This window comes from Narcine bancroftii, chromosome 12, assembly GCF_036971445.1.
Source record: "Narcine bancroftii isolate sNarBan1 chromosome 12, sNarBan1.hap1, whole genome shotgun sequence".
Taxonomy (NCBI): domain Eukaryota; kingdom Metazoa; phylum Chordata; class Chondrichthyes; order Torpediniformes; family Narcinidae; genus Narcine; species Narcine bancroftii.
This window is the reverse complement of record NC_091480.1, coordinates 73,895,634-73,922,267: the sequence shown is the minus strand read 5'-3', so window position 1 is coordinate 73,922,267 and position 26,634 is coordinate 73,895,634. Positions and strand designations below refer to the sequence as shown.

Sequence of the window (26,634 nt, the reverse complement as noted above, 5' to 3'; positions counted from 1 at the left end):
GATAAGAAGGAAATGCATGATGCACGTCACCACTGTGAACTAAACATCCACGCTAATGTTACAATTTTTCCTCCCTTACGAGTTTGCCAGCAGGCCTGCTTAGTCAGTGGATGAACTGAGGAAGGAATGGAAGTAAAGTGGCAGGCAGAAACCAGCCACACAAAACATTGTCAGCAAATGTTGCCAAGACACGGTGAGGATACAACTGAATGGGATGTATTGGAATTGTTGCTTACAATAAGGCAGCACTGATGCAAAGTCTGAGGCAAAATGATGATATCAGGAAACAAGGTTCTGGTCTGGTCCATGTGATATTCTGTGCTGTAAATTGATTACTGAATCCAATCACTGTTAAATTCAGACTGGGATGGAGGGCCGTTAGCGCAAAGCCTTTACAGTGATCGGGACTGGACCGGGTTTCAAATCCTGTGTTGTCTGTAAGGAGTTTGTACATTCTCCCCTTGGCTGCGTGGGTTTTCTCTGGGGTCTCTGGTTTCCTTCCACCGTTCAAAACGTACGAGGGTGTTGGTTAATGGGGTATAGATTTGGTAGCACGGACTCATGGGCCGAAATGGCCCGTTACTGTGGTGTATGTCTAAATTTAAATTTAACTAGCCCTAGGTCATTCCATTCCCAGTTCAAGGCGTATCCTGCACCAGTTAAGGTGGCTCCTTCTGAATAAAGGGCAAGATGGACCTAATTAGACTTTCATTCTTTTTCTACCATTCAATTCACATGTTCTTTCCTTCACCTCACCTCCATTTCATACACCCTTCTCCAAAGAATTTCAATGCCCATTTACAGTTATAATTAATCCAGTATCATAATGGATTACCATTGCTTTGGGCAGAAATGCTTCTTCCTTCCAAGGCCACACACATTGAGGGGATCATACTCTTTGTCGCGGTGTGCCTACCAAAGGGGACAGTTTATCATCTTCAACAAAACCTTTGAAATCAGCTCCTTAATCAGCCTCAAGACAAGTTGATCCAAACTGCCCTCAATCCTCGCGGAATTCCAAGCACTGGCGAAAGCAGTGCTGTGTCATTACCTTTCTGTGACACCAAGCAGAAGTCCTGTTGCAGCTGTAAGTACTCTTCTTTTACAGTGATGGGGACAGAAACACTTTTCCAGTCCAGGCAATCTGGCAGGCTGGGTGTGGACACGTGCAATTTTACAGGACGCATGGCTTCAGAGTGGGCCTGGACAAAAGAGGTCAAAGCAGTTCCTGGTAAGTGGAGGCAGAACTTGGGTGACAGTCACAGCCTGCCAGGATACATAATCAGCCCTGACGGTCACCTGTACAGTATGGGCCATCTATGGCCCCCTTTCTGATGAGACACACCCTGCATCTGTGCCTTTTAGTTTCGCTTTCACAATTCTAATATTAAGTCTCCAGCTACTCGCAGGTTCCTCTGTGTAACTGAAGAGACCTCCTGTCAGCTCTGCTCTTCAATGTTCTTTTTTTGCCGTTTGCTTGGTCGCAGACTTCAAGTTAGAACCCAGGTTTTACACAATCCAATTTCCACACAAAAACACCAGGGTAAAAATCTGTGCTCAGCAATTTTCACTTAAGAAGTGTAATCCTGGGAAATGGAGACCAGTGAGTCTTACATTAGTGATGGGCAAACTATTGGGAGAGGATTTTTTATTTATTAATTCTTTTATTTTTCACGCTATGAACCATATTGACCAAAATACACACAGACATTTCCCTCTTGAATATACACAGTATCATTTTCTCCCCTTTTCCCCCCCTCCCTTCCCTCCCTCCTTCCCACCCCCCTCCCTACCCGGGAGAGGATTCTTTTTTTTTTTTTTTTATATAAAATTTTTTATTTTTCACACCATAAATCACAATAGCCATGATATACACTTTTTCTTTTCCACACATTTACAGTGACTTTTTCTCCCTCCCCCCTCCCTCCTCCCAAGCCACCCCCCCACCCCCCCCTCTCTCATCCATTTTAGGTATACAATCTAGGTTGCATTAATTCAGTTAGACAATGTTGTCATTCAACAAAAATACACCAGAAATTCTACTGAGTCCATTCTTTTCTTTTCTTCTCCTTCCATCAACTTAGGTAATGTTTGTTCCCGGTAGGTTTTCGCTATTGTACCCGGGAGAGGATTCTTAAGGACGGGACTTACAAGCAGTCTTCTCAGAGACAGTCAGCATGGCTTTGTGAAGGGAAGGTTGTTGCTCGTGAGCTTCTTGAGGAGGTAACAAATGAAATTGATGAAGGTAGGGTGGTAGATGAGGCATATATGGATTTTAGTGAGGCATTTGACTAGGTTCCCCATGGGAGACTCGTTCAGAAAGTCGTGAGGCTTCAGATCCATGGAACCTTGGCTGCGTGGATTCAGAATTGGCTTGCCTGCAGAAAGCAGAGTGTAGTAGTGGAAGTCAAGTATTTTGTCTGGTGGTCAGTGACTATTGGAGTTCCACAGGGATCTGTTCTGGGACCCCCGCTCTTTGTGATTTTTTTTTTTTAAAATAAATTATCTGGTCGAAATTGAGGGATGGGTCAGTAAGTTTGCGAATGATACGAAGTTTGGATGAGTTGTGGATAGTTTTGAAAGTTGTCGCAGGTTACAACAGGATATAGACAGGATGCAGAGTTGGGTGGAAAGGTGGCAGATGGAATTCAATCCGGATAAGTGTGAGGTGATGAACGCAGAGTACGTGGTTAATAATATACTTTACAGTGTGGAAGAACAGAGGGACATTGGGGCCCAAATCTACACATCCATGTAGGTGGATAGGATAGTCAAGGTCTATGTATGCTGGGCTTCAATATTTGGGGGACTGAGTTCAGGAGTAGTGAGGAAATGTTGCAGCTCTATAAATCTCTGGTGAGGCTACACTAGAGTGTTTTAAGTTCTGGTCAACTCATTACAGGAAGGATGTGAAATATATGGAGAAGATTTATCAGGATGTTGCCTGGATTGGAAAATACATCTTATGTGGCAGGGTTAGCAGAGCTGGGGCTTTTCTCTTTGGAGTGAAAAAGGTTAAGAGGTGACTTAATAGAGATCTAAAAGATTATGAGAAGCATAGAAGGTAGATAGCCAGTGCCTTTTTCCCCCATGGTGGGCAAACACCAAAAGACATCTATACAAAATGAAGGGAGGAAAATTTAGGGGAAATACCAGAGGTAAGTTTTTGTTTTATACACAGAGAGCTGTGGGTACCTGGAATGTGGTGGTGGAGGCTGGGACAATAAAGGCATTTAAGAGACTCTTAAACAGGCAATAAAAATAGAGGGTTTATGAAGTAAGGAGGGTTTAGTTTTTCTTTGCTCGGTATTCATTTAGTTTGTTGAGTAGGCACAACCTGGTGGGTTGACAGGCCTGTACTGTGCTGTAACATTCTATGCTGAGAGTTGCTGAACTTCAGAAACAGAGGGCAACAGACAACTGCTGCTGTATTCTACATTTAGCCATTTCTAGCATAGGGTCCTGGGTTGACACCCACCAATAACACGCAAAGTGTACTGTCATGGCACGTTTCCACAGGAACTGCCTTGCTCCTTGCTGGGTCTTCTGAAGGTGCAAGCTCTTTGTTCTCATTTTCCAACGTTTTCTCCCTCCTTCCCTCCTCTCCCTCAGCACCCTCCAGTCCAGAGCGCCTACTTCTCGCACCTTCTCGTGCAACACAGACTACCCCAAAAAGGTAGAAGCCTATTAATGTGGTTGGATGGTGTGGACTGGGCACAAATATCAGTCAGGAATAGAACAAAAGCTCCCTGCACATCTTCAGAACACACCTTCGCTTTTATGTCAAGCAGACTTGGCAGAACCTCCCCTTGTTATCCAACCATGCAACATTTCCACATCCACACCTGAAATAATCAAGAAGAAAACCTCAGAATATGCTCATGGACAAGCCCGCCTCAACGTTCCAGCACAAACGGAAAGATCAGCAATGAAGTTTGTCCTCCTTTACCTGCCTACACACTGTCAGCCTGGGAGTGGATTGGTGTTATGGGACATTGCAGCCTCTCATAAGCTGGAGGGAACCATCACTGTCAGGCAGAGACCTACACATTACCTTAGTCTCATCCTTGGCAAAACTTTGTGTACACCATATTTTGGAGGCTCGCTTTTCCTTCTTTGATTTGTCAGCAAGGAAACCCTGGAATTAATTGAAAATATAAATATTCAGTAAATGCAGATTTCTGGAAGCATAACTTTATTTTAAAATGTGAAATGTTATCAGACTGGCAAATCCGCTGAAGGTCAGAAGTGTCAACATTTGTCATTCAACTATTTTAAGTAATAACGAGGAACAACTTTAGGTTTACATGTATCAGTACCCCCCCCCCCCCCTCCCGTCGCCCACTCCGGCCGACGGCACCCCCCCCCTCCCGTCGCCCACTTCCGGCCGACGGCACCCCCCCCCTCCCGTCGCCCACTCCGGCCGACGGCACCCCCCCCCTCCCGTCGCCCACTTCCGGCCGACGGCACCCCCCCCCCCCTCCCGTCGCCCACTCCGGCCGACGGCACCCCCCCCCCTCCCGTCGCCCACTCCGGCCGACGGCACCCCCCCCCCCTCCCGTCGCCCACTCCGGCCGACGGCACCCCCCCCCTCCCGTCGCCCACTCCGGCTGACGGCACCCCCCCCTCCCGTCGCCCACTTCCGGCCGACGGCACCCCCCCCCCCCACTCCGGCCGATGGCGCCCTCCCCGTCGCATTGCCCACTCCAGCCAACACCCCCCCCAACTCCTGCCAGCACCCCTCCCCTGGCACCCCCTTGGCCAGCTTCAGCCATCACCCCTCCACCCAGTTGCCTGCTCAGGAATTGTCCAACCAATAGTAGCAAAACAAACAATCTGCTGGAGGAACCATCAATGACGAAGAAAGGAATTGTTGATTGACGAGACATTCCCATTCCAACACTGACCTGTCTGCTCTCAGCCTTCTCCCTAGCCAGGGAGAGACCCAACGCAGTTATAAGAACTACACCTCCCTCGTATTTGTCCCTGGATAGTCTACAATCCAATGGCATAAATATTTAATTATCTAATTTTCAGGTAACCCTGACTTCCCGTTCCCCTTCCTCTTACCTTCTGATCCCCACTCTAGTCCTCTGTTCCCTTCCTTCTGCTCCAGACTTCATCACCCATTTTTGACCCCCTCACTGTCCTGTCCTGATCTCCTCTCCCATTTGGTTTCATCTGCCCCTCCCCTCTCGCTCAGTGGTTGCTCATCACCTTCCTTACATATCAGATTCCAGCAAGCACTGGTAGCCTTCGTGTTCATCGCCATTCTCACCATCTTCACTTCCACCCTTGCCCCCTCTCCACCTCCAACCTTAATTTTAAAACCCTCTTCCAATCTTCATATTAATTCTAAATGTGCACTCTTTGGTTCTTTTCAAATCCCAGCAGGCTCTGCAATGCTATTTTAAACAGAATTAAAACCTCTGCTCTCAGCAACTGCCAGCGAGCTGAAAGAGAGGTCACAGAGCCACGCACTTCAATATTCACATTAGCACCAGGTTATGTCCATTAAAAAATTATGTCTGGTCTGTCCGTATGTGTGTTATGTCTGGGTGTGTGTCTGCGTGTTTTGCACCGAGGACCAGAGAACGCTGTTTCGTCAGGTTGTACTCGTGCAATCAGATGACAAATATGACTTGAAAATGCTGACTCCATACCTGAGCATCGCAAATGACAGGTGCAGAGTGAACCCTGTCCACCACTTCCAACTTCTGCAGGAGTTTATTCAATTCTGATAGGTTCAACTGACACTGACTGAGATCTTTTTTTAAAAAGACATAACACACAAGGATTAGAAACCAATATTCTACACGTGAACTTTTCCTTCCTAAACTTGAAAACTTAGAGACAGTTCAGCATTCATCTTTTCTGGCAGAGCAGGAGATGATAAAGCATTGCACCACTTTCATTTCCCCTTCAGGATTGGAATCTGTACAAGGCATGATAAAGGTCTCCTCCAATCCTGTGCTGAAGCCAGCAAATGACAAACAGGTTTGGGCTCTGAAGCATGACCACATCTGCAGCCTCTCCCCTCCCATTGTCAGAGATCTAAAGCAAAACACTGCAGATACTGAAAACACACAGCAGATCAGAGAAACTGTTTCATAATCCAACGACCCTTAATTATATTTCCAACATCTGCAATATTGTGCTGCTGTATAATTATCTATTTTATTTTTATTTCATTTATTTTATGTACATCACAATAGAAGAGGATTCTGCTGCCCAATTACACCCAAATTAACCTACAACCCTCGACTGAATGACGGAAGAAACCGGAGTACCCAGAGAAAACCCACACAGACACAAAGAGAACATACAAACTCCTTATAGACAGAGTTGGATTTGAACCCAGGTTGTTGGCACTGTCCCAGTGTTGCGCTGACGACTACACTAACTGTTCAAAATACGACAGGTCCCTTTAAATAAAATACCGCTGCCCACAGGGGGTTAATTGGCTTTTGCCCTTGAACAGCCCAGATGTGTATTTCTAGAATCATCTTTCATTTTCCCAACCTGTCATTAAAAAAAACCCTTCTCTGAACAATTCCAAATCTTACAGTCGATTCAATATTCCAGTAGCTCAATGGTTGATAAAGAGAGCAGGCGGGTGGCATGCAGTCTGGTTAGATGCAATGAATGGGCTGCCTTGTGTCTGCAGAAAAGGCCAGATATTATGCAGCAAAAATCTATCATCTACAAATTAAATGCATGTGATGTCAGCAAGAAGTTACCTTCACCACATTGGTCCCATTCTTCAGAGTCCTGCAACCACTCTGCTGCCACAGTTTTCCCACTCACAGAAGTAGAAGGGAGATGACCATTGCCTTTAAATAGGTCCTCACTGAGAGAGTCACTCTTCTTTGCCTAAAAAATATGGTGACGATCCAGTTTATTTTCTCCACAGAAGCAGAGGACATTCAGATGACCATTTGCCATTCAATACAAACTTTTTGTCACTAGTACCATAGAACACTACAGCACAGAAACAAGCCCCTCAGCCCACACCTGTGCCAAATGCTTGTTCTGGGTGAAACATGAAAGTCTGCAGACGCTGGGATTGCAGTAAGAACACAGAGATACGCTGGAGGAACTCAACTGGTCTCAATGCATCCAAAGGAGGTAAAGATACATTACTGATGTCATGAACCTGAGCCCTTCCTCAAAATATAAGCAAAGAACAGGAAGGTGTCAGAATAAAGAATGAAAAATGGGAGAGGGAGGGGGGGAGTCCAGACTAACAAAAGGTGAGAATTGGTTTTTGGTCTGTGAAAGTGGAAAAAGGTGGGAAAAAGAGAGAGGAAGAAGAGGAACAGGAAGAAGAGAGGTTTAATGGAAAGCAGAGATGTCAATGTTAATGCCATTCAGTTGGAGAGTACCCTGATGGAAGATGAGGTGTTGTTCCTCCAATTTGTGAGTGGTCTCAGTCTGGCAGTGCATGAGACGATGGACAGAAATATCGGCAAGAGAATGGGACGGGGAATTGAAATGGGTGGCCACTGGGAGATCATCAACGATAACTGCAGCAGACAAAACAGAGATGCTCAACAAAGTGATTTCCCAGACTGTCCAATGTAGAGGAGGCCACAGCGGGAGCACAGGATGAAATAGATGACCCCTGCAGATTCACAAGTGAAATGTTGCTTTATTTGGAAGAAAGATTATTCTGCCCAGTTTCAAAACAAGCCAATCCTGCGTCATTGCCTCAGTTCCACAAGGACCATTGATGAATCCGGGACCCCTCAGGTGGCCTTGAGGGAATAGTGGGTGACCTCGTAATTCTGTCACAGCATAAGGAACAGAGACCACACCTGATGAGGGCCCAAGTGAAGTCCAGGATTCCAGGGCTTCACAAAATCATTCACAGGGAATCGACACGGTTCAAAAAGAGGAAAAGTAGCAGACCCCATACACAAGATAATTTTAGCGTGACAATTTGCTGGAGATGAAGATGATGATGTGGAACACAGCCAGAAAAATGGATCACATGATCACACTCCAACCAATGGACAGTAAAACCCTGGATAAGGAGCTGTGGGGAGGGTTCTGATAACAAATGGTGGCTCATTGAACTCTTAAGCAAGGTGTCAAAACAATGGCGCAATGCATAGGGTAACCAGCGTTTCAGGTCTGAACCCTGCGTTAAGGCCCGAAATGTTGGTTCCTTTTACTTCCTCTAGATGCCGTGTGGCCTGCTGAGTTTCTCCAGCATTTCTATGCATTGCATTACAATCATAGTGTCTGCAGACTTTCTTGTTTAACATCAAAATGATGGTCACACTTACTGCAAGTATATGTAGAAACCTAAACACGGCTCACCAAACAACATCACCTTCGCAACAGAGGGAATGCATCTGAAGCCTGCTATTTCCACAGGGTCCATACCTTGCCGGAAAGAGGTACAATGGTGCTGGCCGTCAGGAAGTCTGCAGCTGGAGAGATGGAGAAGCTGTATCCATTTGCTCCACACGGGACCTTGACGTGATCACCTTTCTGGAACAGTCGGTGATAGCAAAGCTTGGATACCCAGGTGGTGAAGACTTCCTGAGATTTTACCTGCAATAATACAGCGTAGAATCCAGTGTCAATGGGCAAAGGGTCACTGGCATTGAAGAATAAATAAATACATAGTTTTAACTGAACATGTCCCCTTGCATTATCCTACAAAGAAACCACGATACCTCAAGAAACTTCCTCGACATAATTGGACAAATATATAATTAACTTCTTGAAACTAGATCTGCAGTGATTATTCAGCACGGTATCTTCCACCCCAGTGAATCATAATTAAAAGTATACAGAAAGTTGACTACATTTAGTAACAAATCTGTAGTGTGTCAGAGTGGATGACTGGATAATTCCAGCATCAATCACACCCTTTGACCACACTACCTTAAGTGATCCTGACTGAAGCACATTTATTTTATGGAACTATAACTCCACTGGTTTTTTTCTGGCAAAATTAACTTAATTTTGTCAGTAGACATTGCTGTAGCCTCTTCCATTCGCTCTGCCTTCTCCATTTTTTGCACTCTGATCACGTGCTACAATTTGCAGTGTGAACAACTACCAGGTCCCCAGCAGGTTAGCAGATTACCTTCAGGTGATAAAGGTTCTCTTCTGCATCTAAGTCAATACGCTTAGATTTCTTGTTGATGGACATTACAGAGAGGCTAATGTTGATGGAACCATGAAGTTTTCCTCTAAGTATCTGTGAATTTAGCAGAAGTGACCTTGTTAATGTTTAATATGTGTCACTGAACAAGACAGTCAAATGAAGGGCTACTTACATCTTGCTGAGTCTTGGCATACTTGAGAATTCCTTTTTCCAAAATAAAATATCGCTGAAAGACACAAAAAGGAACATTTTAATCACATTTTGAGAATACTCTTCTTTTGTCCATATTTATCTAATTTAAAACCCAACACCCAACCCCAACCCACCAATTTTCCCCTGCAACCGCGTCTGCCTGTCCCGCATCGGACTTGTCAGCCACCAACGAGCCTGCAGCTGACGTGGACATTACCCCTCCATAAATCTTCGTCCGCGAAGCCAAGCCAAAGAAAGAAGAAAAGAAAGAACACTGAATCATTGAGATGTCCGGGACGATAGACCTTCACAAAGACAGGAGCTATGCAAAGGTCATGCAGATCCAGTTTAAAATCCCCAAATTATTTCTTTTGGTCTTTTTATTTTAAGATTCAGGCAACGCAAACATGGTCAGTGCCTATGGGAAGACAGTGATGAGCTGTCTTCTGAACAGTGGGTTGTAAACTCATGAAGAATCGATCACAATGCTGTGAATCTAGAGATCACTTATTGATTTGGAGAGCATTCGGAGAGCAGCAGCAATCATCAAGGATCCACACCTCCCTGTTGTCGCTGCTACCATCAGGAAAGAAGTGTAGTTGCGACAAGACTCGCACCACCAGGTTCAGGAACAGCTGTTCCCCCTCCACCATCAGACTCCTCAACGACAAACTCAATCAGGGACTCATTTAAGGAGTTTTATTTTTGCACTTTATTGATTTTTTTTCCTCTCTCTGCATTGCACAGTTTGTTTACATTTTGGGCAGCATGCTTGACGTAGCAGTTAGCACAACACCATTACAGTGTCAGAGATCGGGGTTCAAATCCCGTGCTGTCTGTAAGGAGTTTGTACGTTCTCCTCATGTCTGCATGGGTTTTCGGGGGCTCTGGGTTCCTCCCACTGTTCGCAACATACCGGGGGTGCAGCTTAATTGGTGTAATTGGGCGGACTTGTGGGCCGAAATGGCCAGTTACCGTGCTGTATGTCTACATTTAAAAATAATTTGTTTTGTTTACATATGTACATGGAATCTCTCCCCCCCCCCCCCCCAAACAATAAGCTGTCATTCTGCGTTGCACGCAGGATGAATAATTTCAAGGTTGTATCTGATGTCACGTACAACCCTGACAATAAATCTGAATCTAGAATCTGATCAAATTGGAAAAAGACAGAAACATTCTGCCTTTAAATATATTTTAGCAACAGTCCAAACAGCCATAATCACCAATCAGTTTTCCCTTCATCACTATTTCAAACGTAATGAATTCATAACGAATCAGATTATTTAATTAATGCTGAGATTTGAATTCACATCTGCTAGTATGCTAGTCCTATCCTCAGACTGTGGCTGATCCACTGTTATCCAAATTGTGATGCTTTGGAGGCTGAAAAGCTGTTCTCACTAAATTGCTTACATCTTTAAATTGAGTGAGTCACAGGAGGAAGAGAAAGGCTGAAAAAAACAAAACTCAACTGGATTGAGAAGGGACATCATACCCACTTGTTTCTCATTTACCCCCCACATTACAGACTACCCGCACTGAATGTTACAGATATTCAGTAACCGAAATTCACCATTACAAAATTCCTGCATCACTAGCTAAAAATGTAAGATACAAAATAAAACTCACTGTCGTGAAATGCAGGCAACAAAATGTAAATGATTTTCCACATTCCAGGCCTGCATCGTTGGTTACCCCTTACAGCTAGACCCCTACTTACGATGAGGTTCGATTCTGCGACTCTCATCGCAAGGTGATATGGTCACGTCGAGGTTTACTTGTATAGGTAGATTTTCTAGCCACTCCTGCTGGGAGGCCGACCTGACGTTCCCCGCTCCTGCTGGGGTCCCACCCGGTGGCAGCGGGGACGTCAGGCTTGAGGCAGAAGCGGGGACATCTCCGCTGCTGCCGGGAGGCAGAGATGGTGCCTGGTAACTAGGGGCAGCAGTGCTACTTCGCAACCTATGCTGTGATTTGGAACACACGTGCAGATTGCCGTCACTCTCTTCCCCCCCTTCAATCTCTCTCCCTCCCCAGTGACGGCAATCTGCGCGTGCGTTCCAAATTCACCTTTTTTTAAAAAGCGGCTTTGGGTGTGACAAAGCATATTTCCCTGACCTCACTACAAGAGAAGCACTGAAATTATGATGCTTAGTGGGGGTGGTGAAGGGGTGGGGGGGGGGGAAAGCAATCTGCGTGAGTTGATTTTAGGAAAAATTTCCTTCAGAGAAGGAAAAGCAACCACGGTGATACAGGTCGACCCCGACTTAACCTTCATTCAAAACGGATTTTGGTCATTGTAACTTTGAACTATCATAAGCTGGAACATCCTTTGGACGCTGTGTGAGCTGCTGAGTTTCTCCAGCATGTATGTGCAAAACAAAATGTATTCCTTTTTCAATTTGCTTGATACAGACAGAGTTACAGAAATTTGCAATGCAGAATATTTTCTCAGAACACAGCCATCCACCCCCCCCCCCCATAGTGTGGGGGTTCACTGGTAATCGTTCCAGTTTTACTATCCTCTCCAGAGAGAAGGCAGGCTGCACAAGCAAGCTCTGCATCACTAGAGTGAGGTCGGCAAGGAGGGAGCGACAGGGATTGCTCTGGACCCAATCCATCCCAGCAAAGCTTTGCTGTAGGAGGCAGCTTCTGACCGATGTGTAAAAGCCATTGCTGATGGTGAGGCAACAAAGATTCAAGAGAAAGGGAAAGCTTGATTTAAAGTGGACCGAGGGGCTCTCAAAATATCACAGTGCAGACATCCCTTGAGAAGATACTAACCTTGTGCCAGCCTTTCAAAGGCCACTTCCGCTTTTTCAGCAGGTATCCTTCCTGCCTCTCCAGATCCAGAGAGGCATGACCATCTCCCAGCGGTTCCTCCATCACCTCCCAGTTCTCAGAGTTCTGCAGCACAGAAAGTACTCGTGAAACACACTGGTGCACTCTCAGTTTTCTAAACTCTGTGACCAATTGTTGATAGCTTATTTCCCCCTCTTTTAGATTATCTTAAACGGGTAAAAAAAAAAAATCAGATCAAGGTGTGGCAGCCTTTACTGCACAATATTCAAACCAACCAATTACTCTCCAATGTTACAGGACTTTAAAACAGTTGGGTGAACAAAGAGCCTCTTGTGGAGTGAATATTACCAAAAGTACAAAGGGTCTCCTGTTGGCTGAATGAGAACAGGCACAGACTGACACAGAGTTTGCCACAGATCTCACCCAGTCAGACACACAAAGAACTGTCTACAAATGTTAAGGATCCTGTTTAACAGAAGTCATCAGAGAAAATAGGTAAGGACACTCAACACCAGAGGCTCTATCCTCTCTATCATGCCCCCATCCAGCATGCTGCTTCCTTTCCCACAGCCACCTGCTATCCTCTCCCTACACTCATGACTGTCCAGCTAAATACTGACCCAACTCCATGTTTGAGGTCTGTCCATGGCTTCGCGTACTGCTAAACTTGAACTTGAGACTACTCACAAATTGGAGGAACAATTTTGTCTCGAGAGTCTCCAACCACATAGCATTAATATCAACTTCCCAAATTTGTTAACTCACTCCTCTGGTCTCTCTCTCCCTCACTCCTGTTTCCTTTACTCTAGCTACCCACCCCCTTCTCTTATCAGAGCATTTCCCTTCCTAGCCCTCTATCCTCTTCCCCCATCACTTTCTCTTCGACCCTCCTGCCAGTCTCCACATATTGCCTTTTACCTCCTCCCCTGTTCCTTTTCACCCCTCCCCCCACCTTCTTATTCAAGGGTCTGCGGGGTTTTCAGCACTCCTGTTGAAGGGCTCAGGCCTGAAGCGTCGACTGCCCTTGACTTCCACTGGACGCTACGTGACCTGTTGAGTTTCTCCAGCTCTTTTATATACTGCATTCAACCCAAGTTCTGCAGATTTTCTTCTTTATGTACAAACAAGATAGTCTGACTTCAGGAGAGGGGCCAGAGACCAAACCTCTGCTGAAGATGAAAGAGTAAATAGTTTCAAGTTCTTAGGAATAAATATCTCCAATGAGCTGACCTGGGACAAGAAAGTTGATGCAAGAGTCACGAAAGCACACCAATGCTTGTACCAAGGCACCCACAAACAACTTCCACAGGTGTACCATCAAAAACATACTTACAGAATGCATCAGAGTGTAGTATGGGTGCTGCTCTGATCAAGATTGGTGAATATAGCTCAGAACATAATGCAAACTTCTCTCCCCTCCATGGACTCCATCTCCTGAGAAAGGCAGCCAAAGTACGGAAAGACCCAGAAATACTCTCTGCTCCTTCCTCCCATTGGGGAGAAGGGTCAAAAGTGTGAAAGCATGCAACAATAGACTTAAATTATATATTTTTTAAAATTTATACATACAGCACGATAACAGACCTTTCCAGCCCATGAGTTATGTTGCCCAAATACAGCAATGAACCTACAAGGGTGGGAGGAAACTGAAGCACCTGGAGAAAAACCACGCAGTCACGGGGAGAATGTACAACTTCTTGCAGACAGTGCCAGATTCGAACCCAGGTTGGTGGCACAGTAATAGCGTTGCATTAACCGCTACACTAACCATGTTGCCTTTAAAGATGCTTCCTTTCCCACAGCCACCAGGCTCCTGAATGCTAAATGATATTGCAATCCTATGCTGTATAAACAGTGTGTTTTTTTTTAAAAAGCACTGCGCATCAGCGCCCTTACTTCCTCATAAATTTGTGGAGGTTCGGCATGACATCAGAAACCTTGGCCAACTTCTATCGACGTGTGGTGGAATGTGTGCTGACTGACTGCACCACGGTTTGGTATGCAGACACCAATACCTCTGAACAGAAAGCCCTGCAATAAGTCGTGGACATCACTGACAAAACCTTCCCCACTGTCGAGAACATCTACAGGGGACGCTGCCATCGGCGAGCAACAGCAATCATCAAGGATCCACCTACCCAGTACACACTCTATTCTCATTGCTGCCACCAGGAAAGAGGTATAGGGGCCACAAGACTCACCCCACCAGGTTCAGAAACAGCGGCTACCCCTCCACCATCAGACTCCTCAACAACAAACTCGACCAGGGACTTATTTAAGGACTCGTACTTTTGCACTTTATTTACTACTAGTTATTTTTTTCTGTACTTGCACAATTAGTTCATTTACATTTCTTTCTTTGTTTAGATTTCTCTTTTGTTTAAGAATCTTCTTCTTGAGTACAGTTTACAGTTACCGATACATAGAAATTCTGCCTGGCCCTCAGGAATAAAAAGAATCTCAGGGCTGCATGTGATGTCATGTCTGTGCTCTGACAATAAATTTGAACGTGAACTTGAAAGTTGAGATAACATCACTGAAGAAACCCTTCTCAATGTACTAAGCATTTTGTGACAAATAAACGTAATCCTTCTTGCAATTTACCCCCATGGAGAATTAATGTTTACTGCAGAAACACGGAAAGTGGTTGTAAAAATGTTTTTATGGGATCAGGGTGACACTGGCAAAAAAAATCTAATTTTGAAGCTAAAGTTTTTTTTAATGTCTGCACAAGAGGCCACTTATTGCCATCCCAATTGAATTAACATCTTTCAAATGTAGACATACAGCACGGAGGCACGGTAACAGAACATTTCAGCCCACAAGTCCATGCCACCCAATTTACACCCAATTAACCTACACCCCTGGTACGTTTTAAACAGTGGTGGGAAACTGGAGCTCCCAGAGAAAACCCATGCAGACATGGGGAGAACGTACAAACTCCTTACAGACAGCACAGGACTAGAAACCTGGTTCGGCCCTGACTGCTGGTGCTGTAACAACCTTGCGCTAACTGCTACGCCAAACGCGCCACCTATTGAACCACTGCAAACCATTCAAAGTATGATTCATTCATAGAAAGTTCCACGATATACAAATACATACGCTTCAATTTAATGTTTTCACAAATACTAATTCCATTACTTAACACTAGCACTTCATCAGTTGTCATCTATTGACAATCTTGAAACAAATATGGTGCTTTCACACAGGCTTGGGCTGATTTATGTGCAATAGGAAGGCAATTTTCAAATGGAAATGTGCTGGATTGGGGCATGAATACTAGCAGACCTTAATTGGGCTGAATAGCCGAAGTTCATCCCAACTTCGAACAGAGATGTGTCGGAATTTCTTCAGCCAGACTGAGAAATTTGTTGCCACAGGAGGTTGTGGAGGTCAGGCCATTGAGTGATTTAAGGCAGAGATTGATAGGACTCTGCTCAAAGTATATGGGCCCCCTTTCCTGCAAAGCAGTCATTTTGTTGGCTTCTTCCATATTTCTCTCCTACCAACTGCGTAAGAAACAAAAATTATTTTATTTATTTCAATCTGTGGCTCCCCTTTAATGTGTTGTGGTACCTGGAGGTGGGGTTGGGTGGTGTATGCCCCCATTGAGTATGGCTGGCTTAGATACTTCACATAGATAGGAACATAGGAAGTAGGAACAGGAGTAGGCCAAAAATGGCCCATCGAGCCTGCTCCGCCATTCAATACGATCATGGCTGATCTAATTTATGACCTAACTCCACCTACCTGCCTTCTCCCCACATCCCCTAATGCCTCAATAATCAAGAGAAGATTGTGAAGATCGGTATTTTCAACATCAATGCGTGGAAGAAGAGGCTATTCAACCACCGTTAGTCATGATCAGATTACAACTCTGAGGAGCTTGTTGGACACCAACTGAATGGTGCATCTCCTACAAAAGGATGGTGGCCTTGCTGCGGAGTGTGCACCACACAACTGCTTCAAAGCCAGGTGTGGACTGAACAACACAAATGCAGGCCTCTCCTCCCATTTTACCTGGGCCACACTGGTGGGCTTGGAAGATGCATTGCTGCTGCTTCTCGTCAGAGGCGATGCTCTTTGGGAGACGGGAAGAACCTTCTCTTCACTATTCATGGCTGGAAGAAGTCTAAATCCTGCTCGCCCGAGATGATGGAAAGGCCACGGTCTGATATGGCTTCTAGTAGCTGATCCAGCACTCTCACCTCAGAAACCCATACACATGGATACAGTAAACCATCCCTACAGGAAGGAAGCAAAAAAAAAACCACCACAATTAGTCAGTGGCACAATCCCGTATCAGTCAAGATTAAACAAAATGAAATGAGATGGGTTTTTATTGATTCTGTCAGCAAAACCTCTTCATCAGTTCTTATCACATCACTGTATGTAGGAGATTTTTAAAAACATTTTATTTACAGCACGGTAGAAGTTGATTCTGTCGATTGAAACCTGTGCTACCCAATTACACCCTTATGCTGGCCTCAAACATATTTCATATCTCTTATTCACAAACGTTCTTCACAGGACATTGAGAGCTCCTGAAAAACTCAATCTAACAATCTAGGAGGCGGGAAATCCTGGGGTTATGAAGAATTCAGCAAGATATGTGATATGGGAGACTTTGCCTAATCTTGATTTATCAAGTGAAAGAGTAGTTAGAAGGTTCCCACACTTCAAACAATGCTCTGAATTTACAGGTGGCTCTTCATGCAGAAGGTTCTACTCTTTAACCAATGCTTGGACAACGCAGCTGCATCAGTCACTGCTGGGAGAATCATCGCGTAGTCAGTGCACCTTCAATGGTATTTCAAGGACACATTTCACCTAGAAGGCAACTAAAAAGCACCAGATATTACAGGGCCAATTTAATCCCCTCACAGCCTTGTATTCTGTTCTTTTCGCCTCTTCGAGAACTACTTGGATCTAATGCCTCAAACATTCCCATGCCGAGGATGTTCAATTAGATTTTTAACAGAGTTCAAATGCACAATGCAACGTCCAAACCAATCATGAGAAATTCCTGGATTTCGTGCCTCTCGCTGCAGGCAACATTAGTGGCTGAAGAATTACCCCCAGGCTGTTTAATTTCCAGTTCTTCCTGTGTAAATACTTTAACCACTTTTAGGAAATTTCTTCGTCAGATCAACCAATATACAGAAACCATCTACCCAGCACTAACCTTGTACAAAAACTACCCAAGCCTTCCTACTGTTCCACAATACACCAGCGCTATCATTCCCTGCCACAAAGCCATCTGATTTCATGGGTTATTAACACACGAAAGCTTACTCTCGATTGTGTTTCAAAGCAGAGGTTCAACAATGAAGTCCCGCTAGTCCTTGCAAAAAGAAAATGGTGGGGCTGCTGTAATGGCAATGCAGCCATTGGTGCAGACCCAGAGAGAGCAGGGAGTGAAGACACAACGCTCCCACGAATTCCAACTGCCCAGTCCGACTGCCGCCAGCTCCGTACAGGCTTTGAACGCCCCATTAAAGGAGCTGACGGTAGTTATATTTAAAATCCCATGACCACAGTGTCTGCGCCCAAGATGGCGGCGCCTGCGATCGGCAGCAGGCACGAGGGGTTGCAAACTCCAGAGAAGCAGAGGACTGGCGCAGGGCACCACAAATATGGAGACCACCCCCACCCCCCCATCTGAGAAAGAGAAGCAGAAGAGACGACCCACGGGACGGTGACCACAGTGGCAGACCAGTAAGGGGTTTAGTGGCTGAACAGGTGGTGGGCTGTAGGTGACTCGAGGTGAGGAATCCTCACAGGATGTGGGCTGCTGGACACTGGCTCTAAACTGGTTAAGTGGGCACCAGGTATCAGAATCAGGATGCGAGGGTGCTGAAGGGTTCCTAATCGTGTCAGAGGTTTGGATCGGGAGCTCGTGTTGCTGATGGTTTGGACTGTACTCTATGTGGCTGTGGAGACCGGCTAAGTCCTGTCCTAGGTTGAGTCCACGGACAAATTTGTAGATGGCATTTGAATTGTGCCTAGCCACCCAGTGAGCAGAGCAGTGGGCTAAGCACGCATCCTTGAGGTGCGGCCTATGTTGATCGTTAGCGAGGAGAAGACATTGTTTCTGATTCATATTTATTGTGGTCTTCTGATGAGGAAGTCAAGGATCCAGTTGCAAAGTGGGGGTGGGGGGGGTGCAGAGGCCCAGGGTTTGGAGCTTGTTGACCAGCACTGGTCAATAATGGTGTTGAACAGTGAGCTCTAGTTGATAAAGCCTCATGTACCTGTTGCAGTTGTCTAGGTGATGCAGAGCAAAGTGGAGAGCCAGTGATATTGCATCTGCTGTGGAATGATTGTGATGGTAGGTGAATTGCAGTGGGTCTAGTCCTTTACTTAGGTGCCAGTTAATTCTGGCCATGACCAACCTCCATAGTAGTTGTGAGTGTCACTGGGCAACAGTCATTGAGACATCTCACCCTACTCTTCTTGGGCACCGGGATGATTGATGACCTTTTTAAGCAGGTGAGAACCTTTGACTGCAGCAATGAGAGATTCAAAATGTCCATAAACACGTTGGCTAGTTGGTTGGCCCAATTCAAATGCCATCTCATTGACCTGGACCATTAGGACCTGACACCTTTCGTGGGTTCAACTTCTTGAAGAATATTCTGACAATGGCCTCAGTGACATATATCACAGGGACGTCAGCTTCTGCAGAGATTGTCCCTGATATTATTGATCTTAGGGTTCATTACAGCATGGAATTCCAGATTTTGGTAAATTAATAATTTTGAATACAACTCAGACAATCACACAAACCTCCCTCCCCTCCATGGAATCTGTCGATACTTCCTGCTGCCTTGGAAAAGTTTATTGTCATCTGATTGCACAAGTACAACCCGATGAAACATCGTTCTCCGGTCCTCGATGCAAAACATGTAGACACTCAACCAGACATAACACACACACACAATACATATGCAGGATGTATTCATATATACACGTAAATAAATAAATATTGTTCCATGAATGTGAGAGTCTTGTATTGTTAGTGTGAGCAGTTCCTTTGGTCGTTCAGCATTCTCACTGCCCGTGGGAAGGAGCTGTTCCTCAGCCTGGTGGTGCTGGCTCTGATACTCCTGTATCTCTTCCCCAACAGGAACAGCTGAAAGATGCTGTGTGAAGGGTGGAAGAGATCCTCAAAGTTTTTGCGCACCCTCTTCAGACAACAATCCCGGTAGATCATGTTGATGGAAGGGAGGGAGTCTCCAGTGATCCTCTCTGCCACTCTTATAGCCCTGTGGATTGACCTCCAATCCATTTCCCTGCAGCAACTGTACTACACTGTGATGCAGCCGGCCAGGACATTCTCGATAGAGCTCCTGTAGAAGTTTGACATAAAGGTGGCGAGTAACCAAGCCTGCTTCAGTCTTCTCAGAAAATGCAGTCGCTGTTGCACCTTCCTTACAAGAGAGAGAGAACAGGGAATGTCTAGCAGAAATTGATGTCATTTGGCTTCTCTTGTTTCTGCTAGCCCACTCCCCATCCTCCCTCTCTTCCCCAGCCCTACCTTCTTTCCTCCAGCTCTCTACCTTTTCCCCCTCTCCATTCACAGAGCCATCCCCCCTCCCTGTTTGTTGGTGTGCCCTCCCTCCCTCCCTCATCCACTAACTACTTCCTGCCTGTGGGCCTGTAATCCTCCCCCTGCCCCTCTTCCCCCTCCCTCCCACCATTTTATTCAGGCATATTTTGCTCATACCTTCATGAAGGGCACATGCCTGAAACACATTATGTATCTCATCTTTACTATACAAAGTATACTATTTGACCCGAGTTTCTCCAGCATTGTGTTTTTACTTCAATCATGATGTCTGCACAAATTTCTTGTTTACTTTCATTGTGTGATGACATTGTTTAATGGGTTTAATGTATCATATAGGTTGAGTGGGTGGGGAGGGGGGGTGAAGGAGGGAGGGAAGGGGAGAAAATGACACTGTGTATATTCAAGAGGGAAATGTTTGTGTGTATGGTTCATAGTGTGAAAAATAAAATTTAAAAAAATCATGGTGTCTGCAGATTTTCATCTTTTACACCTTGGAGAACTTGGCTTGCTGATATTACTTTCTCTAGGAAGTGCATAGAAAGACTCAATTTTGCATGCAAAGGTTATTCTACAGTTAAAAACTAACCAGAAACGAATTCATCCATTTAACAACAGCAATAAGGCTATGAACTGTTGAAAAGTTAATCAGTTGAGAAACACATGCTGGTTGAAAGTCCTTTCCAAACGTGCTCTACATTTGGGCAGCATGGTTGGCGTAGCGGTTAGAGCAATTCCTTGACAGCAAACAGGACTGGGTTTCGAATCCCGTGCTGTCTGCATTCTCCTGTATCAGCGTGGGTTTTCCCTGGGGGCTCCAGTTTCCTCCCACCATTCAAAATGTATCGGGGCGTAGGTTAATGGGGTGTAAATTTGGCGGCACGGACTCGTGGGCCAAAATGGCCGGTTATCGTGCTGTATGTCTAAATTGAATTAAATACTTCAGGGACATTCCAGACAGGGAGGGAACCTTGAGAGAAGGGGTGAAAAGTCCACACATCATGTTCAAAGCTCTTGGCAGAAGATCCATACTGCCTCAGACATCACAGCAGCTCACATTACAAATAGAAGCTCTTTCCTAGCTTGCCAGTCATCCTCTAGACAGAAACCCAGAGTCAGTGTTCATGATTCATCAACTGGACGCAGCTGTGGCAGCAACTTTTCAGGACAAGCTCCAGTCCTTTACAGTGCCGGAAAACCCAAGAAACAGCCAGGAGATGAGAGGAACCAGCAGCACCAGCTTGGCTGAGCTCATCTGTCACTTCAAGAGCAAGGGTCAAGGGGTCTGCAAGCTCCCAACCTCCTCCCCTCCAAGGGCAAGCTCTCTCTACTCCAACTTCAGAACATAACCTGGGCCAAGACCTCGGTGAAGTTTCGGGGGTGTTACATCATGTGATCTTCTGCAAGATGTCAATCAGATTAATACAACATAACAGAACCACAGAACACTTTGGCCTTTCTAGTCTGTGCCAAACTCTTCTTCTGCATAGCCCCATTGACCTGCACCTGGACCATAAGCCTTCATACCCCTCCCATCCATGTAACTGTCCAAATTCTTCTCAATATAAAAATGTCAACATAATAGAACATTACAGCACAGAAAACAGGCCCTTCAAGTTTGTGTCAAACTTTTATTCTGCCTAGTCCCATTGACCTTCACCTAACTCATACCTTTCCAAACTTTTCTTAAATGTGACAATTGAGACCACATTTACCACTTCAGTTGGCAGCCTGTTCTACACTCCCACCACTCTCTGTGTGAAGAAGCTCCCTAAACTTTTTTCCTTCACCCTTAACCCATGACCTCTGGTTTGTATCTCACCTACTCTCAGTGGAAAAAGCCGACTTGCATTTACTCTGCCTATCTCCCTCAGAATTTTGTACATCTCTATCAAACCCCTCTTTTTTCTACTCTCCAGGAATGAAGTCTTAACCTGTTTAATCTTTCCCTGTAACTCAATTCCTGAAGTCTGGGCAACATCCAAGTAAATCTTGTCTGCACTCTTTCTGTCTTACTGATATCTTTCCTGTAGTTAGGTGACCAAAACTGCATACAATACTCCAAATTTGGCCTCACCAATGTCTCATACAACTTTACCATAACATCCCAACATCTGTAGTTCAAAGGAAACTACTTTGATTTATGATGGCCAATATGCCAGAAGCTCTCTTTACAATCCTATCTACCTGTGATGATACTTTTAGGGAATCATGTATCTGTATTCCCAGATCCCTCTGTTCTAACACACTCCTCAGTGCCCCACTGTTTACCGTTTATGTGCTAACTTGGTTTGTCCTTCCACAGTGCAACACCTCACACTTATTGGCATTAAATTCCATTTGGTGGAATTATTAAATGCATGGGTTCCTTTGGATTCTGCACAAAATTATTCTTTATTCTAACTTTCTAAATTCCTCAAGTTCTGGCACTTTAAACCTTCCTCTTGGCCGACGTACCCCCAAGAAAGTTTTCCCAGTTTTGGCTTCACTCCACCATGCTGTCAAACTCTCCATCATCCCAGATACAGACTGGGACCCATATGATGACTGTTTAAACAGTGAAAGTATGAATGTGCTTGCTGCTATCTTAGTTTGAGACAATGATAGTGAGAGTGGTTTTGAAGGGTTCTAAATGTGTTGTTGTTCAATAAAAATTTCAATGAAAATTTGTTGTAGTTGGGTTTTTGTTTTTGGTTTTTCAAGGGTCGATCTTTATGCCAAATTAGTTTTCCAGGTTGATTCCAAAACAGCGTCCATTGGATTTTTGAGCTGAATTTAAGGTCTCAAAAGTATATCAGCGTATAAGTCAACCTCCATTTATGTACATATTTTTATCTTTGCTACATAAACTACACTGTTGGACCTGCTGAGCTTCTCCAGCAGTGTCTTTTTATTTTAATAAATGAGGGTTGATATCTTTGGAGCATAGGTGACTGAGGATCTATTAGGTGGAGGGCTGAAGGGTTTTAATAGAATTATTTTAGCAAAAGAATAATGTTCTCATTAAGCAACAAGACAAAGGCCAAAGGGTACAGATTTAAAGTTAGTTACCTGGTGTGGGATAGGAGGGTGCTGAAGGAAAATGGCTTATATGGCAAGTGGCAGTGACCTGAAACTTGCTGCCCACAGTGGCAGTGGAGAGAAGATGAGCAGCCGTTTCAAAAGGAAACTGGATAAGTACTCTAGAAATACAAATTTGTACAGATGCAGGAGTAAGTCAGGAAGTGGACTACAGAGAGTCATCATGCACTTGATAGGCCTAATGGCACCATACTTTACAATGAACGGGTCATAACTGGAGCCCACGTCAGACGATGACACGGAGGTGGAAATCAACATCAAGGGCAGAAGCATCGTCTAAGACAACTCGGGGACAAACAGGACATCAATCTCAGCAACAGTCCAGGTTGTCTCAAACAGAGGAATTCACAGCTAGTTTGAAAAATAGTGAGGTTTTTTTTCTAAACAGGACAGAAACAGCCCCTTCGGCCCACCTCATCCATGCCGACCAAAAAGTCTCACCAAGTTGGTCCCTCACATCTATCCTCACCTGAAATCCTGCTAAACCTTTTATGTCCAGTTATAATTGGATCTGCTGACATTCCACTGAAGTTCAGGCACTGTGGTCCCAAAGTTGCAGTCAGCCATTAGTGGGCTGTGAGTCCATCAAGGGAGGACTTCTTTGTGATGACTCTCCCTGCCTCATCAACGTGGCACGAAATGTCTAGCAGTTAGCGCAACGCCTTTACAGCACCAGTGATCGGGACCAGACCAGGATTGGAATCCCACACCGTCTGTAGGGCATTTATACGTTCTCCCTATGTCTGCATGGGTTTTCCCCGGAGACTCTGGTTTCCTCCCACCCTTCAAATCATGGGGGCTGTAGATTAATGGGCTGTAAATTGGGCGGTACAGACTCATGAGCCGAATTGGCCTGTTACCATGCAGTATGTCTCAATATAAATTTCGTTCTTAAAGGGGGGGGGGGGGGGGGGAGAAGAGGTGCAACAGCTGCAAGGATTAATATTTTAGATCTATTTTAATTGCTCAAGTTCTTTTCTTTTCGAGGCTATTTATTTACTAGATGATTAAATAAGAAACACCAATGCACTTAACCAGGGGGACAGGTTAAGTGTTGTTAATATTTTCTCAGGGTACTAGTTCTGAACCTGCCCTCCGCCCTCCCCCCTCTCCCCTCTACCCTCCCCCCCCTCTCCCCTCTCCCCGCCCACCCCCCCCCCCCACCCCGCCCCGTCCCTCAGGTCACTGCACCACTGATAGAGCTGTCTTCTCTCACAATCACGGGTTGGGGGGGGGGGGGTGGGGAGGGGAAGAAAAGGCACGGGGCAAAGTCTGAAGTCAAGGTTGGACAAGGCCATGTGCAGATTTTCAGCCAATGGCTTCAGCCCTAGTGTAGCTGAAGGAAACTTCTGTTCACCCAACAAAGGATGGCAGCTAAGTGACAATGATTTATAGTCAGTGGAAAAGTGGAGAAACCAAACACCTTGATGGGAACCTCGTCAGTTAATAGCTGAAGTGCAGAATTACAGATCAGAAACTCTAATCAGTGGAATAAAACAGTCATCACTGGGGAGTGATAATGACTCCATGTCGAATGACATTTGGAACTCAATCCTCTACAGGGTTTAAAAATACGCTCGATGCACATCAAGGATACTGAACCCATTGCCGATAAAAACTAGACAAGGGGTGGGCTCAGGAGAAAGGTGTGTGTCGGGTTCAAGGACAACTAGTTCTCAAATATATTAAATGATTTTTCAATATTTTTGAGCCACAGAGGATGTTATAAACAGGTCACGTTTTCTCCACAATGGAAGTGTGGGGGTGGGATTATGGTGTAAATTTGCTGCCAACCCTCACACCCCTGATGCCCTCTTTGGTTCCAAAGTTCCTTTTCCATCTCTTTCAGTTTGAACTTTTCACTTCAATTGTTTTATTTCACGAGAAACCCCTCTTGTAAATGACATCTCCAAACCACCTGATTCTAATGTGAACAGAGCTTCGACCAGTCAGCCCCTTAGTGCTAGACCCCCAGCAAGAAAGCAAACTGCATCTGCCCCGGGTCTGACTCCAAAACACTCCAGAAATGATGGATAGAAAAACCATGACTAGCTTTGCCCACAGAGAGCTGGCACAGCGGTGATTCTCCGACCACAATGCAGAGGGTGAGGAATCATCAAGACTTGTGAGAGGCAGGAAAGTGAAGAGGAAGTATCTGAAGGAGTGATGGAATAAGACCACTCAGATCTAATGGAGAATGATGAAACAGGAGACAGGAGGGGGAAGAGAGAGAGAGCGAGCGAGAGAGCATGCACGCGAGAGAGAGCACGAACGCGAGAGAGAGCCCCACACACAGAGACAAACATGCACTTTATGAGAGGGAATAAAATATCGGCCAGGCATTACCTGACACCAACAAAGTCTCTGAGGAGGAAAACCAGCCTTGGAATATAATCCTCCATTTAGGAATTTGAAGCATCCCATTAAAAGAAAAGTAACACACACAAGAACAAGGTACAGATGAAATAAAATTCTTGCTGGCTGCAGCTACACTGATGTACAAAACAGACATGTTTACCTCCTATGGACGCTGCGAGACCTGCTGAGTTGCTCCAGCAATTCTGTGTTTTTTCTACAATCATAATGACTGCAGACTCGTGTTTCACCAACAAACATCAAGTATAAATTAAATTACTGCAACACAGGAGAGAGATGATAATATAAAAGGCAAGCTAAATATTCCCAGTTGCAGCCATGAAAGTATGGAGCAGACAGATGTTTGGTGGTCTGGAAGTAGTGTTCTAGATAGACACCATTGTTAGGGTCGTACAGGGAGGTTCAAATCTGCAATGTAGAAAATATTAGCAAAGGCTTACTGTGAAATTTAGTTTCCAGAGCTCTGTTGGCACCATGTAACTGAAGCAATCGGAAATAGCAATGAGAGGGGTGCAGGGCAGTGTTTCACTAGAATGGCAACATCAAGCATGATGCATCCTGCCCAGATAGCTCATCTACACATTGGACTATGACATGTAATATACTGAGCCCTCCAGTTCAAGTTGCCAAATAAAGGAGGAGTTATCAATCATCTGCCCGATGACTGATGCAACTAATCAGATGGCATCACCCAACTTCCTTTTCCTCCCACCCATGAATGCAATTCCAAGAGCACATTTTAAATACATCCCAAATCAAAATTCCCACCATACTTATGCCCCTACTGGTCTCCATTCCCTCCTCTTTTCTGCAATCTCATGTCGTGTCAAAAATCCTTTCCACATTTCTCTGACTGTTACTAATCCCTGTAGTCTTTTGCGATCCAATCGACAAATCAAGCAACCTCAAAACGTCCCCTTAAAAAATTCTCTTTGACCTAGAAATTTTAAAAATGATTGCCTCTCCTTCTTTGACATTCCTCTATGAAGTTGACCAACAGTGCAACCCCAGCACCCCACCCCCAGTTGTGGTTTACAACACATGTTGCAGATGCACTCCTTCAAGGTTATTCCTGCACACACAAACCACAGCTGCCTAATATACAACAAGTGTATCCTCTGGTCCCCAACATCCAGTCACGTTTATTGTCATCTGATTGTACAAGTACAACTCGACGAAGCCACATTCTCCAGTCCTCAGTACAAAACATGCAGGCACACAAGCAGACATAGCACACATACAAACAATGCACACGCAGGACATCACGTATACAAATAAATACTGTTTCATGGATAAAAGAGTCTCAGATGGTTAGCGTGAACTGCTCCTTTGGTAATTCATCATTCTCCATGCCCGTGGAGCATTGAACAACAAACAATAGACAGAACTCAGAGTCACGCAGGATCCACAGAGGTAGAAGTGCAAGTTTACTGTTCAGGTTTAAATTGCACTGGGACTGAAAAGGAAAAAGACTGCTTATATG

General features: G+C 45.0%; 1 protein-coding gene across 3 annotated transcripts in view; it reads right to left on the bottom strand.

The window, feature by feature from the left end:
• The window catches only part of LOC138747544 (oxysterol-binding protein-related protein 6-like), an 82,517-nt gene that overhangs the window by 41,262 nt on the left and 14,621 nt on the right, over nt 1-26,634 (bottom strand). For 2 of the 3 annotated variants that reach the window (XM_069906853.1, XM_069906855.1), the window contains exons 2-10: nt 16,145-16,369; nt 12,104-12,226; nt 9,297-9,350; nt 9,104-9,217; nt 8,392-8,562; nt 6,741-6,873; nt 5,664-5,767; nt 4,055-4,138; nt 1,052-1,202 (exon numbers count right to left, since the gene is read on the bottom strand). In XM_069906853.1, the coding sequence (XP_069762954.1) occupies nt 1,052-1,202; nt 4,055-4,138; nt 5,664-5,767; nt 6,741-6,873; nt 8,392-8,562; nt 9,104-9,217; nt 9,297-9,350; nt 12,104-12,226; nt 16,145-16,243 (1,033 nt within the window). In that variant the 5' untranslated portion in view covers nt 16,244-16,369. The remainder of the gene's footprint in view (nt 1-1,051; nt 1,203-4,054; nt 4,139-5,663; nt 5,768-6,740; nt 6,874-8,391; nt 8,563-9,103; nt 9,218-9,296; nt 9,351-12,103; nt 12,227-16,144; nt 16,370-26,634) is intronic. The other variant, XM_069906856.1, reaches the window with a different exon arrangement.